The sequence below is a fragment of the Gavia stellata genome, chromosome Z, assembly GCF_030936135.1.
Source record: "Gavia stellata isolate bGavSte3 chromosome Z, bGavSte3.hap2, whole genome shotgun sequence".
NCBI classification, from domain to species: domain Eukaryota; kingdom Metazoa; phylum Chordata; class Aves; order Gaviiformes; family Gaviidae; genus Gavia; species Gavia stellata.
In genome coordinates this window covers 13,120,025-13,135,165 of record NC_082637.1, presented here as the reverse complement: position 1 = coordinate 13,135,165, position 15,141 = coordinate 13,120,025, and the positions used below count along the sequence as shown (strand labels likewise).

The window sequence follows — 15,141 nt, the reverse complement described above, 5'->3', positions numbered from 1 at the left end:
CCCCGCCCCGCGGTTCCACCGGGCTCCGGGCTCGCAGCTCGCCCGCAGCCCCGGCCGGCGGGAGAGGTGTGCGGGCGCGGGGGGGCCGCCGGAGGGGGCGGGCGGGGCGGGCGGGAGCGCCCGGGCCGGCTCCTCCCTGCGCACAAACCCGGCCGCGCCGCGCCGGGCGTGCGGAGAGCCGCCGCCGCTCCCGCGCTACTTAAGCGGGGAGGGCGCAGCCCGGCAGCCCCGCAGGGGGATCCGGCGGGGGGGGCGGGCGGGGGGGAGAGGCAAAAAATGATGATAATAATAATCTATCTATAAGAAAACAAGAAAAGCAGAGCCGAGATGCGCCGTCCGTAACCCGCAGGCGGGGGCAGGTTGTGAATTCGCCAAACACCTGAGAAATAAAGCACGACCGCACAATTTCGAGGCGGGCGGGGAAGGGGGGCGAGAAGTTTGCCGGAGCACGGGCGTCTCGGGGGGGGCGGGCGCGATGCCGCCCTGGCTGCTCGGCAGCCTCTGCTGCGTGCTGGCGGCGCGGGCGGCGCTGGGCGGCGGCCCCGCGGGCGCGGAGGCGGCGGCGGAGGAGGAGAAGCTGATCCGGGTGCTGGTGCTGCTGCCGCAGGACGACGCCTACCTCTTCTCGCTGGGGCGCGTGCGGCCGGCCATCGAGTACGCGGTGCGGAGCCTGCGGGAGAGCGGCGCCGGCTTGCCGCCCGGCTACGCCTTCCAGCTCACCTACGAGGACTCGGCGTGCGGCAACCGCGCCCTCTTCAGCCTGGTGGACATGGTGGCCCTGCAGCGCCGCCGCCCCGACCTGCTGCTGGGGCCCGTCTGCGAGTACGCGGCGGCGCCGGTGGCGCGGCTGGCGGCGCACTGGGACGTCCCCATGCTGTCGGCGGGGGCGCTGGCCGCCGGCTTCGGCGCCAAGGGCGGCGAGTACTCGCACCTCACCCGCGTCGCCCCCGCCTACGCCAAGATGGGCGAGATGCTGCTGGCCCTCTTCCGCCACCACCAGTGGAGCCGGGCCACGCTGCTCTACAGCGACAGCAACCCCGAGCGCAGCTGCTACTTCGCCATGGAGGGCGTGCATGTGGTCTTCCAGGAGGAGGCCTTCCACATGGCCGTGCACAGCTTCGACGAGAGCAGCCGACACCTCGACCTCGACGATGTCGTCCGCGCCCTCCAGACCGGCGAGAGGGGTGAGTGGCGGCGGGGCGCCCGGCTTGGCTCCTCGACGGCCTTCGGGGGCGGCTGGGGTCGGGGAAGGGGCGCTGGAGCAGCGGGAGCACCGGGGAGGTGAGGCCCTGAGGGAGGGGGGAGTCGCGGCACGTCCCGCCCGTGGGGAGAGTCGCTGTGGTGCTGTGCCGGCGTCCCCGGGCCGGGCATCCCCCGGCGGATGGGGACCAGCGGCCCCGAGGGAAAGCTGCTCCTGCAGAAGTTCGTCAGAGCTTTGCCTCCCACGGCGGGGAGGGGAGGCTCACCCTCGGGGGCTGCGCTAGGAGAGTTCAGTGGCATAGTGAGAAATCAGCTTTCTGCCGGCGGTCTGGGTTACCCAAAATTGCCCGCATCTGCGGAGCAGCAAATCTGTTGCTTATTCTTCGAGATTTTTGAAGTGCCTCTCTGTAAGTTCAAAGTCTAAGCAAAGATGTTGTCTTCTCACCCTGCTGCGTCTTGCCGCAGGGATCCTTTTCCCCGCTCCCGCCGTTGGAAGTCCTGTCGAGTACTTAATAAAGAACAAATGCACTTAAGGGAAGCGGTCATTTTGGGGGATGTGGGGACGTGAAACCCGTGAGTGTGTGCAGTAATATTGCCACCAACGGTTAGCAAAAGACCGTGGAGATAAACGGCTTGTAAAACACCTTGGCAGGTCACCCCTGGGCTGGATGAACTGGCTTTGCATCATGAAGTAGTAAAAGGCTCAAAGTGCTTTGGAACGTGCAAATTTGTAGTTGGATGTGTTTTAAAGTGAGATCTCGCTGAGCAGTGCGTGGGTACATGGGCTTATCAAAAAGGCATTTTTTGTTAGAGGCTTTTACCGGCCATAGGTTTCCCCAGTAAGTTATGGCGAAAAAAAGAAAAGGTGTATTCCAGGAGCTGACCGCAGGATCGAGTTAAAGAAAGTCCTTAGCTGTTTTCCAAAAGAGGCGTGGAGGTACGAAGTGCTTTGTACATTTTTTACACCCCTGGTTGTAGAATGTTAAAATAGCACCAAATTGGACCGATAAAGATCGTGCCGTGTGCGACTGGCATAACTGGTGCCGTAGGCTGCGGACGGAGCAGCCTTGCATTGCTGATGTCGTTAGGCTGCTGTGAAATCCTTCACGTGTGCAGGAGCGTGTGTGAGATAACTGAGGTCTAATAATATAGGGCTCTTTAATTCCCTCTTCACTGAAGCAGGTGCTTAAAATAGAGCTTTCCTAGTAAGTACCATTCGGGGAAGTGTACTGAATGGAGAGAAAGAAATGTGTAAGTACGAGAGGACACCGCTACGTGGGGAAAGATGCTTTTCTTTTTTAATCAGCCTAACTTCTGTGTGTGTATTTGGCTTTCCCGATGCGCAGAGGCTAACAGATGCTTACAGCAGGAAAAGGCGAGCGTTTGTCCTTAGCCGAAGGGAGCTGTGGCTGTGCTGTGGGAACGTGACTGATGGCTAAAGGCAGACCGTGCTGATAATCAGGGAAGAGAGGCTTGCTCTCAGGCTGCGCTTAAACGCTTTGCTGAGCTGAGACCTGTGGGGTCCCCTCCCTCTCTCTCACCTCTTCATTTTTTCTCTGGCTCATGCAGCTACTGCAAAATGCAGCAAGTGGGGCCCTTCAGTTTCCACTTGTGCCTTTCTGACTTTAAACACTGACTGCAGGACTCACCTGGCACGTTCCTCTGGGCCTGGGGTGTGGTCCTGCTGCTCACGGCATCTTTCAGGTTGTCACAGTATTTTAAAAGTCACATATCACGTGAAGGATGCACCGTGTGCTTTAGCTGACCAGATGAGTTCTTTGTTTCTCCTGGAGATTCCTTGGAAGTCCCCCACAGGGCAGCAGGGCTGGTGGGCAATGTGGCACTATCCAAAGCACTTCCTATAAATGTTTTTGTTTGGTCGATTGGTTTTCTCACCAGTTTTTAAGGGTTCCTGTGTCGCGCCTACCCTCACACCGTCCTGTGCTCTGACCCTGCAGCCTCTCTGGTTCTGGAGATCGCTGCTGGTGGTGGTGCCACCTGAGTGGTTGGGCTTCCTTGCGGTGCTCTGGGTGGGAGTGGGTTTCAAGTAGATCAGGATACATGCTCAAAACTCCCAGGGCTGAGAAAGAAGCTGCCCCATCAGCTAGCCCGTGGGGATCCAGGGCAGAGGCTGGCTCCGTGGGTTAGGTTGCTGCTGACAGAGGTTTTGCACGGAGCTCTCGGGATTCCGGGGGGCAGGGGCACACTCAGCCACGCACCCGTGTTTGCCAGTGGCTGCCTGTTCGGTCCCTGGAGCCACTTCAAAAGACTCAAGTCCTGGAGCCACAAGAAAATCATCATGAAAAATGTGAGGATAAAAGTTAACCACTTGTCTTAAACGAATTTCATTAGTAGTTCAAGCTCCCTTGTAGGCTCGGTTAACCACGCTGCAGACTTCATGCTGTAGGCTCAGGTTTACCGTAATAGTCACAAGCCCAGGACTGTACTTAAATACATTCTGCATAAGCACGTAGTCCAAGGGATGCGCGTAGCAAAGGGAATGCTTACTCCTTTAACTGGAATTAAACTTTTAAGTGTTTGCAGGATGAGTCAGTAATCCTAGTCAATAAATTCAGAATATTAGTATTAAAATTACAGTGGTCTGCGTGTTGTGTACTAGGGGGAGAACACTTTCTATGTGTTTGCCTGTACACATTTGTTTGTACACAATAGCAAGGTACTGATGCAAATTAAATACGTATAATTTATATTTCTGAAAGATTGCGAGAGACGTGCCCATAGCTTATTTGCTTCAAAATCTTGAAATATGTAATCTTAGCTCTCCTGCTGGGTTAAAAACCACATCCAAATAGTTAATATTACTTCTCTTACATTCCTTTAGAGGCTTACAAACTATGACTTAATGTATTTTAAAGTAGGGGTTTTTCCCTCGCTTTTTTTAATACCTTTTGCTCAAGATCTTTTACTGGTGTAGTGGGAATCTCTTGATTCCATCTACAGATTACGGTTTTATGATAGATGTGAATTATAAAGGTGAAGTCAAGGGAGAATTGGAGGGCAGCAAGGAAATGTTTCAAAAGGAAATCTCTCACCTATGCTGAAATTAGAAACAGTGAGACAAATTCATTCCTGCTGTGCGTCTGGAAAAGATTTGATCCAAATTTTATTGTAATAAAATGTTTTTTCTTCTTCTTTTCCTTCATGCTAATACACTTCACAATGGTCATGAAATGTCGTGCTCTGTTGCTCTGGAAATTTTTATTTCTCTTTATTTCCCTATATTTCCTCTACTATTTCTCTGTATTTCTCTGCTATAATCAGTAGGACAGAGCTATGCATGGTCTAACTCTCCTGAAGCGTGGGGATGTACCGAACGTGACTCACCCCGGCGGCGCATCTGGAACTTGATGCCTTTGATGGCATCCAACCAGAAAAGTGATGGGAGAAGATTCATTGTGTGCGAAAAGATTTGGCCTGTTTGGCCTTTTCATTTCTTATAATAGCAAACACTTCTACCCAGAAAAGCTGAATGTGGTTTTGATTCAGTTTTACTGTTGGGGTGAAAATATTTGCGTACATTATTGCAGCTTTTGAGCTCTGCCATGCGTGACGGCGTTCTTGGAAACGTGCGTGCAGTTGGTTTCGAATCGTCGTCCCAGTAGGATCTCTTACGATTTTGCTGTAGGGGTATAGCCCTGAAGCACACACCGGTACAATACTTTGCTGCTCCCCCTGATGTCAGTAGCTTCATACCCGTAGCCTTGTGAACCTATATAGAAGTTTATGGTATAACGTGCTGAGTGTGGGAGGTGTCTCCCCATTGCTGAAGATCTCGCCTGAGTTCCTGCTTTCCCTTTGCAGAGGGAAGGGGTAGCAAGGGGAGTAGTTCCTCCCGCTGAGCAGGTTGGGGAAGAAACCTCTCAACCACAGTTGTTGCAGCAGGAATCACGGAGCCCACACGGAGCACACCTGCGGGCCTGTAGGTCCCGTTGTAGCAGCAGAGTCCCTATTTAGCTGTTGGTCCGTGACAGATGAGGCTCTGTGGCATTTAATCTTGTAACCACAATTAATCTTCATGCTCAGAAAGTGGCACTTGCTTTTCCCGTTTATGAACGTTAAGCATCCCATCAAAGGTTGTTGCCTAGGCTTATTGTATAGTCTCTGGAGGGAAAGTCACATCTTGGAAAGATTCATACCACTGTCCCAAGACAGCTGCAGCGGTGCTGCTCTCCATTAACTGTAGCGAGGCAACAAATTCTAGTCCAGATACCTGAATTTTAGGTAGCTGAGGTGTAGGCGAGATGAATCTGCACCGAACTGTTCAATGGAATGGAAATTAAAATTGTAATGTCATTGTATCACCTTCATTCCTCATATTGCCCACGTAGAAGTAACAGCAGAGACTAATGGTTGCAATTGACTCTACAAATATACGCAGTTGAAGAAATTTGAAGCCAGAACTTAGCACACGTCGCAGGGGTAAAAAAAAAATTAGATGGCACACAGGCTTTATTTAATTATTTTCAGAGGAGAAGAGAGCATGAAGCCGCTCTGTTTGGTACCTGTCTTCTGTCAGCTGTTTGGGAAATCAGCTTTGTTTGCCATCTGTGTTGTCATGTTTGTTGCAACACTGTGAGGGCAGCTGGGGTCACTGTCTCTGGCAGCGTTCGTGATTAACAGACTGTTCCCTGAAGTTCTTGAACTGCTTCTTATCTGTGTTTTCCATTTTCTTCCACCAGTTGTAATCATGTGTGCCAGCGGTGACACAATCAGGAACATCATGTTGGCTGCTCATCGGCAAGGAATGACCAACGGGGACTATGCTTTCTTCAATATTGAACTCTTCAACAGCTCATCATATGGTAATGTTTTTCCTGCCCAAGTATGTTGAAAAGCCTTCTGTAAGCCTGGTAGTATTTTTAGATTTGCTAGGCTCAAAATACGAGTCCCAGAATACACCACTGTCTGCCCCTGTCATTGCAGTTACCTTCCGCCTGGGCTATGGTTTTGCAAGAAATAAAACAGACCTCCTAGCTGTAGTTGCCACTGGGTGGATTGCCAAATACACTTTAGGCATTATCTGTTTAGTTACTTGTAGGGGAAGCAGCGCCAGGCAGAGACATTGGTTATAGCAGTCAGGTGTGGGTACCCCAGACTGCAGTGTGTGTGCTCAGGGTTGCCTGCACCATCCCCAGATTTGTGACTGCCAAATCTCAGGGCAGGGGTATTCCTGGCTCCCCGGTGGGCTGCGGTACGTGCAGATGGTTGGAAGGAGGCACTAGCAACAGCCGGAGCCATGGCGGTTGCAGGGCCTGGGTGTGCAGAAGTCATTTCTGTGCTGGAAGATCCACACGTCTAATTCATATCAGCTTTTCGTCACAAACTGCATGTGCAAAACTATTCAGCAGTTTTGTGTTGAAGGGAAAGCACTGGATGGGACATGGGACAGTCCAAATGTACTAGAGTAGGGTGGATAAAGGTGGCTGATTTCACCCCTAAGTAAAAAGGATCAGATTAGTCAAATTAAAACGTGACTTTAAAATGTAAATTAAATATTCGCTTTTTTGAAATATGCCTGCATTCAGTTACATTTGATAATATGGCAGTGCATAGCAGGGACTAAACCTACTCTCAGCTGCTACACCTGTCTCGGTTAAATTCAAGCTAATACTGGAGCAACGTGTTTGCTGAGTTTTAAACAATGTCAGATGGCTGAAGCTGAGGCAAATTCCTGCCGGGAAGCTAGGTTTTGTTGAAGTGTCAATGTCGCTTTTGAAAGGAGCAGCCTCTTTAGCAGGTGCAGAGAAAATAATTTCCCTCCTGCCTTAACTAATCCACTACAATATCAAATTCATTTCAAATTGAAAACCAAGTGGAAGCTGAGAAAGAAGGAAAACTTGGATTTTTTTCTTTCAAGCCTCAAAAAGCTGATGAATGGGAACAATTGAATTCACAAAAAGGTGATGTGTTTTGTTTAATAAACCAGTTAATTGTAAGTTAAATTCTTTTGCATAAACTTTTCATTATCCATCTACCACCTCTGAGATTATTTTTACAGTAAACAGTGCTATTTGTTGAAAAGCTCTATAATGAACATATGTAGCCGTTTAAATTTGGAGATACAGATATGTACAGGAGTATAGATACTGTTACGTGTATCTTCAAGGTTAGCTTAAGAAGTGCCAAGTTCTGCCAGGTAATAAGGCAGTCACTTAAATAACTAAAAGATTAAGTTGCAGGACAAGATCAAAGCCAATGGTTTGAATCAAGGTTTTCTTTTTGTTGAGTTAAATTTGGAGTGACTTCATCCCTTGTGGCATAAGCAAAACCATTTGGCATTGCAGCCTTAATCAGGACCCGGGTAAAAAGCTGAAGGTCTACCCATGTCAGTAATCACAAAACCCTGAAGTTTCAGCCCTTCTGTAGACCGTGAGAGCTTCACAGGGATGAATTTAGTAAAACCACTGATCAAATAATCCCGCTGGCTGCTGGCGGTGGCTCGTTACCCCTGCACTACTGCTGCATTTCATCTCAGAGAGCAGAAATGAGTCAGAAGTGATTCATCTGGCCGTGGGTACAAGTCTGCATGTGAGCTGGGCTCCCTTTGGTGTCACGGGAGAGAAGTAGATACCCCTGGACAGTGACTCACCTCATGCTTAGGTGTCTGAAATGGCTCAGACGAATCCTCCCCTATAAATGATAGTTTCCTTGGCTTGGCTAAGTGAGTGCAGGCTGACAACCTGGGAAGCGCTGAAGCTGGCTCGTACAGATGGTACCCAAAGTCCTCCTTGAGCAGGGGTTGCTCATGTAAGAGCAGTGGCTGCAGGAGGTGGGCGGCTGCATTTTGTAATGGTTTTGCTTTCCAGGATGGTATTTGCTAGGAGATAGCGGTGGCTGCAGGAGGCAGTGTTGCAATCCCCAGACTCAGGACCCTGCCCCAGAGGGACCCTGGCATCACAGCTGATGTGGGGTGGGTGTCCCCTGTGGTGCAGCCCCCAGTAGATGACACTTTGTTCAGCTGTGTTCAGGGCAGTGCTGCACCATCCTGGCATGGGACCTCCACGCGGCACGGTGGCGGGGGCAATACCCATTTGCCCCGTGGTCGTGTGGGAGTCTCAGCTCCATCCTCCTTTGCATCACAGGTATTACAGTCTTCTTGTAGCTTTTCCAAGGGCTTCATGAAAACTGACTGTCTTCTGATGGAGTGTAGTTAGAATGTAGCATTTCTTGACATTTCTAAGTAACAGTTCTTTTAAACCAATTTTTCTGTTTCTGTGTGGATGTGTTTCCCATGAAGAGCAAAATGACTGTGTGTTAGAAGTTGACTTTTGTGCAGATGGTCATCACATGTGAAAAGCAAGCATAAAAAAGAAATGTAGATAAATTCCCCCAGAATTCCTTGTTCTAGTGCCTGGAGATACTAGATTTTGTACCTTATAAAAGGTACAAATTCTAAGAGTGGGAGTGACTGACAAATTGGCACTTTGCCTTTAAGTTCAGATGACCATATTGCGGTTTGTTGTTGCCCTCTGTTCTGAATATTTTTAATTTTTCAGAAGAGCAGGCATATTAAATGCCAAGGCTGCAATAATTGCACATAAGTACTGTGGCAAGACGATCTCCCACAAAATAATCCATGAAGGAATTTAAATATGTAAATTATTCTAGGAACGCTGTTATGCAAGTGTACCTTCCCTGCTCCCTGTGTCAGGATTTTAAAAAATAAGTATGTATAGTGTCCAGCACAGAAACTTACTCACATTCTACCAGCACTACCAGTTTTTTTTAATATAATCTCACCCTTCTTAGGCATCTTCATTTGTAAATGCAAAGCTATAGCAACACCCTCCCTGCTGTAGTCTCTGCCATACTTCTTGAATACTTCACCTCTGAAATGCGGTACTCAGCTGGGGCAGAGGCTTTTCAGCTTCGAGACTCTGGCAGGGCTTGTATCCTCCTGTGGGGAAGTGAGCAAGATGTGCTAGTTTACAATTGCCAGATGTGCATTTCTTTCTTTTTGAAAGCAGCAACAAGGACAGGATGGAGGCATTGAAGGGAAGAGTGCTACCTCTGAGGGCAAAATCAGAGGGTGGGATGTTAGTTTCTCTCCAGTGTTTCCATCAGGTCCAATGAATAGGGTCCTGGTGTAAGTAATTTTGACTGGTTAAACTTTGTATTGGGAAGAAAGTCCCTAAACCAAGGGAGACATATCTAGAGCTTCTTCATAAGAGAATGAAATAACTGAAAAAAAAAAAATATTAAGAATTAGCAAAGTTCATCATGTTTATAAAGATTGCAGTCCTAGCTGGTGCTGAGCTGTGGTAAATAAGACTTTCCAGAGGTGGAAAAGCAAGGTAAAAGGGCTCAGGTGGTCCTGTGCCTCCTGTCCTGTGCTGGGAGTGACAGGAGCTGTCAAAAGCAGCATGAGGAAAGACTTGTCCTCCGGAGAAGTGCAGGTCATTCGTTCCTTGCCCTGTGCTCTCTGAGGAAGGAGAGCAATTCTCCAATTATGTTTATTGTCAAAAAAAGGAAGAAAAAAAAAAGTCCCAGGAGCAGTGCCAGGATACTGGGAGGACTGGGGTGGTCTGTCCATGAATTTGCTCTTGCAGGCATGCAATGCAGCTGGTAGAGCCGTGTAAGGAGCACCATGGTTTTGGTGCCTAGACTCCATCTCCATTAGCATCTCCACTTCCAAATCGCTTGCTTCTCTTGCTCCGAACCCAACGGCACTGTGGTCCTTGACCCAAGCAGAGCAGCCACATCCTCTCCCGCATGCCTCCAGGTCGCCCTTGGAAGCTTAGCATTAGTCTTTGTCTTGGCTCATTTAGCCATGATGGGCTTTGTTGCTGTTGTTTGGAAAATAAAATGACAGTCTAGCTTTTAATTGTTTGTAAGCATTTAAAGGCACACTGCTTAGGGCTACCACTGTTCCCTCTAGGCCTCTTTTATTTATCATTTACGTAGAATAGTGCAAAACCTAGTCCAGGGCAATGTGAACCTTTCCACTGATCTTGTGAAGCTTTGGATCAGGGTCTCAGGACGTGCTAAGGTCAGGCCCTGTTAGGCAGAAGGACTCCTCTGCTAATCACAACCAGTCAGCTATGCTGCTTTTTAAAAATTTTATTACTGGTGGTCATGAGTTAAATCGTTACCCTGCTGTGACACAACACACATATAAATACAGCATAGGCGCAGGATCCCATTTGATTTCTAAGTCTTTCTTTTCCACTAAGAGCAGGGCTGGTCTGGCAGCCACTGCAGAAATGGTTTTCTTCTTGACTGCAGTGGGAGAGCTGGGGGAGAAGTAGCTGCATCATCTGCCACCCATTCGGGGTCACGATCATACTATTGACTTTACTGGTGCCTTTTGTACTGTCCAAGAGTGTTGCTGGTGGGGTGATGTATAACAAAAAATTTGTGCTCGGATCCCCTCTCACCTGTTCTAACTTAAATATCCATGCATTCAAGATCTGGCACATGTTTTTTGCTCCAAGACGTCTTCTCACTCTTAGGCTTCATCCCACCCTTTAAAAATAAGCAAACGCAGCATGGGAGTAGAGTTGTCTTTCTGTTTGCACATTTACTTCCCACCAGCCATTCCTCCCTGCCCGGTTTCCTACATGTCTTGGGGCAGCTTCGGTTCTCCCTTGTACTCTGCCATCTCCCCAAGGTGCAGGAGAGGGGAATTCTAGGTGGAGAAAGGAGGGCAATCCTGTAATGGTACCTAATTTAGAGTTGGAAATATGCTTGGTTTCCCCTTAGGAAATGGCTCTTGGAGAAGAGGAGACAAACATGACCTTGAAGCCAAGAAGGCATACTCGTACCTCCAAACAGTCACTCTGCTGAGGACCGTGAAGCCTGAGTTTGAGAAGTTTTCCCTGGAGGTGAAAAGTTCTGTTCAGAAGCAAGGTCTGCACGAGGATGACTACGTAAGTACTTGATGACAGGCTTCAGGCCTTAGCATCTTCAAAGACACGCTCCCAGTTAAAGCAAAAATAGCAGTGAGCCCTTCAGGACAGAAACACCATGGTTCAGTTGTAAAAGCCCACTGTTGCCTATATAATCTTTTCTTTTTTTTTTTCTTTTTTTTTTTTTTTTTTTGTGGATAATAGAAATAGCAGCAAGAATAGACTTGGTCTGGGTGCACTAGGTCTGTGCACCACCATCCATGACCAATTGTCCTGTGCTTGTCCCCTTGTTCATCAGCAGAAGGGTTGGGGAAAAGCAGATTGCCAGGTCTCACTCACTCTCCCACCAATCACTTGTCTTTTTTTTACAAGCAAAGAATTACATTCTTCATCTTTGTTCTCTCCCAGTACTTTTTTTTTGATAGAATCAGATTTCAGAAAGTTACACTCTCTCTATTGCATCTGATGAAGTTTTTCTTGATGCAAATGAGAAGTGGTCTTATTCCCCAACTAAGCACATTCAGGTTGTTGCTGTTGTTTATTTTAAATTGTCTAAAATATCACTGTAGTTCTTGTGAGTTGTTTGAAACCTAGGGGAGTGACACTGTCCCCCAGACATGGATGTGGGAAAGTTCCTATTTTTTTTTAATCTTTCAAAATGTAGGAGGAAGATGCCTCTGAAAATTGCTTTTGAGCTACCACAAAGCTAGTTTGTTATGAATTTTCGTAGAAAAGTGTTCTGTGAAAGCAAGAATGTATAGCACATACCTACAGGGATTTCTGCGTGCTGATACAAGTACTTCCCGGACAGTCAGCCTTCCCCGTGACGGGGAGTACACTTTTCAAATACGCTTAGAAAGAAAAGAGGCTTGAAGAGAATTTGGTCAGTCTTCAGCTGTAGGAAACAAGAGCTGTAATAACAAACAATTCCACAGGAAAAAGGACTATCAAGAAAAATGTAAATCTCTTGCAGTTAAGAGCATGAGACAAAACTTCTCTCACTATCACACATGCCTACAAGTAGAGGAATAATGAACCCATGAAGACAGAAGAAATTTTGGCTTCGTAGGCTAAGGCAGTATATTATATTGTTTTTCAAGCAATTCAAATGTTGCAGTGAAGTGCACTCTATGAAGTTAAGATGCTGCAGCAAGGGTAAATTTGCTTGCAAGCTGTTATTTTGGGTGAAAGGAAAAGAACTGGTGCATCCAGAGCACCTACTTTAACTCCTAAAGGAAGGTTTGGGGGAATTTGTGCCCAAAATTCAAGAAAGCAACTCAAACCCCTCATTTCCCAGCTCCCACTTAGGCACCTACCTCAGCTCTTTGCTTTAAGCTTTGTGTGTCCCCCAGGTGGAGGCATCATCTTTAGTTCAAAGCACAAGCAGATGAACTTGAAGGTTTTGTTAATAAATGACCTTTCCTACAGTTCATTGCATAACCTCAGCTGTCTTCAGAAAACCTGTGCTTCTTAGAACTTGCATATATTTTATTTAAATATTTTATTTAAAATGTTATGTTGAATCATACCAGTGGCTTCTGTTTTCCCCGTGAAACTTTCAAAGTCAAGGCAGGCAGAAGTAGTCTTTTGTTGGTGTTCTTTGCCTCGGGTTAGTAGAGAAACCCCAACTGCCGAGTTCAAGGTGCTGCTCTCTGAAGAACCTGCTTAATGAGTTTTGAACAAGGCACGGGACTGTAATTTGTGCTGTTCCTTCCTTTTCCCTCTATGTGCCCTTTTGCAGATTTCATTTAGCAAGATGGTTGGTGAGAAATGTGATTTCGAATATTAAAGATCCAGTCATCCCTGGTTTTTTGCCCTCGCTAGGGGGGCAGTGTGACATTTCTCCAGATGAGAGGAGTGTTAAACTGCTGAGAGCTCAGGATGCTGGCTGCAGGCAGTTTGGAGGTGGGCAAGGGGACGCTTTGCTGTTCTTTAGGATAGGGACCCACTGCAAACCCTGTGCAAGTTTGGCATTGATAGATGCTGGATAGATGCAAGCCCTGTTATGGTCAAGCAGAATTGGATCCATGAGAGAGCAAATCCCCCCGTGCCAGCAGCGGGGAGGTTTTGCAGGCTAATGTGCTTGTTGGGGAGACTCCTTGTACAGCTGCGTACCTGCTGCCACAAGCCCTCTTTTCTCTTTCCTGACTCCATCGTTGCTTGTGGAATCAGAGGTCTGTGCTGGTAGGGCTCCTGGCTGTCCCAGGGCAGCTGTGCAGGTGCCTGGCTCCCTACCGCCTCATCCTTTACCTTCTGCCTGGCTCTGAGGGCTGCGTCTCCCTATATTGCATTCCCATCTGTGATCCAAAGCTTTTCATCTTGCTCCAAGCACTCCCTCACCCAAAAACATCAGCCTTTGCTAGGGCTGGGCAGTGGCATGGGGCCCCTCCTGCTGCTGCTGCTGTCTCTCCTACTCCCCTTCCTGCTCCTCCTTTCCCACCTGGCTTTCTGCACCCTTCCCAATCTCTTCTTGTCAGGGCAGAGGGAGGACTTGTGATCTATCTACGCCTACCACAGCTTCCTAACATCTGAAATGTCAGTCCTTGACTCGTGGGAAGGTCGTGGTGGAGGCCATAGGGATCTGGGGCTCCCTGTGGAGGACCTACAGATCTTGGCTATGGGGAAGGAGGTTTGGTTTCAAATGCAGAGTGTCCTGGTGTTATGTGGATGCTTAGCTTATACAGATCTCAGCAGAGCCTCCCCTACCTGCTTTCTCACAGTCTCCCAACCCAGTGGGAAAATAAAACTTCTTTAAGAGGGGTAGCCTTGGGTTGAGCAAAGCAAAAAACATTAGCTGTGTTACTTCATTAACAGTGTGTGAATTTTAACTCTCTGGTTTACTTTTCATCATTTACGATGAAATTTGCATTTCCCCACTTTGGACAGTGGGAAAGAGATGCTTCATATTCCCTTGACTGATTGTCCTGCTACCATGTTCAGAGGAGAAACATTTCGGGGCAGCCTTCAGGCTTAAGAAAAATACCCATTTTAAAAACTAATGGGGAAAAATAAAAAGGCAAACCGAGGGCCAGTTCATTCCTCTCTGAGAGATTTGTGGGTAGTGCGCACCTCATTAACGGTGCTTCTTTTGGCAGCATGGGAAGAAAGTGACAATGTTGGCCTGGGCACGTGCTAAGTAAGGCTGTGTCCTCCAAGGGAAGCTTAGGAGGGAGAAGTCCTTCAGCTGCGTGGGTGGGAAGCGACAGAGATGGATTTTCTCTGCTGGATTTTGCTCCTAAAACCAAAAGCTCTGGGGAAAGATAGTTGGTGGTACAGTCCATCTCAAGTCCTATCCACGGGTGTTGAAATATAATCCTCATCCTTTTCTGCAAGCTGTGTCCCAAGAGGATGAACTCGGCGAGGTTTGAATTTGAAGCATTCAGTGTTTCTGCTTCTCTGCGTGGATTTTTCCAGTGTCATGGGAAAATGAGGCCCTGGGTCTGTGGTCTAAATTATCTCGCAGTGACCCTAACTCAAACAAAAGTCGTTAGCGCTGCCATTTTGTCCTGGCCTCTTGCCAGCACTAATCCTAAATGCATTACTATCTACTAAAAAAGAATATCATAAAAATGGAAAAAAAGCAGATGACAGAAGGAAAGATAAGGGAGACAGAAAGGGCAAAGTCCTAAAGCAGCAGCTGTCCAATTGCCAGATGGACAACACATACGGCCTTTGGAGGAGTAACAGGTCAAAGAGTGTTGGCCATCTTCGTTTCCAGCTGTGAAATCACACAAAAGAGAAAAACGTGTTCTGGGTACATCTTTCCCAGGTCAGAAATTGCTGTTGTTTCTGCATGGATGTTATGCTGTGGAAATGGGGGAGGTGGAAGAACCTGTGCCTTGTGAGTGAGCAGGAAAGCGTGGAAAAGGCACTTTCTCTAACTCCTCCAGGAATCCCTCTTGTGAAGGAAGAAGCTTCCTTAGGCACCTTTTGACTAAACAGCATTGAAAATAATAGTGGCAGAGAGGTTCTGAGAAAGTATCTTAGAAGTATTTGGATATGTAGTAGTTGCACAGGATGGGGCTAAAAATCATGATGTTCCCTGTCTGCAATGTCCCATTGCAACATCCCG

The 15,141-nt window shown here is 47.9% G+C and overlaps 1 protein-coding gene across 1 annotated transcript in view; it reads left to right on the top strand.

The window, feature by feature from the left end:
• The first annotated feature begins 475 nt into the window (after positions 1-475).
• Positions 476-15,141, top strand: part of NPR3 (natriuretic peptide receptor 3) — a 40,880-nt gene continuing 26,214 nt past the window's right edge. The window contains exons 1-3 of the mRNA XM_059834365.1: positions 476-1,184; positions 5,901-6,023; positions 10,924-11,090. Coding sequence (XP_059690348.1) covers positions 476-1,184; positions 5,901-6,023; positions 10,924-11,090 — 999 coding nt within the window. The remainder of the gene's footprint in view (positions 1,185-5,900; positions 6,024-10,923; positions 11,091-15,141) is intronic.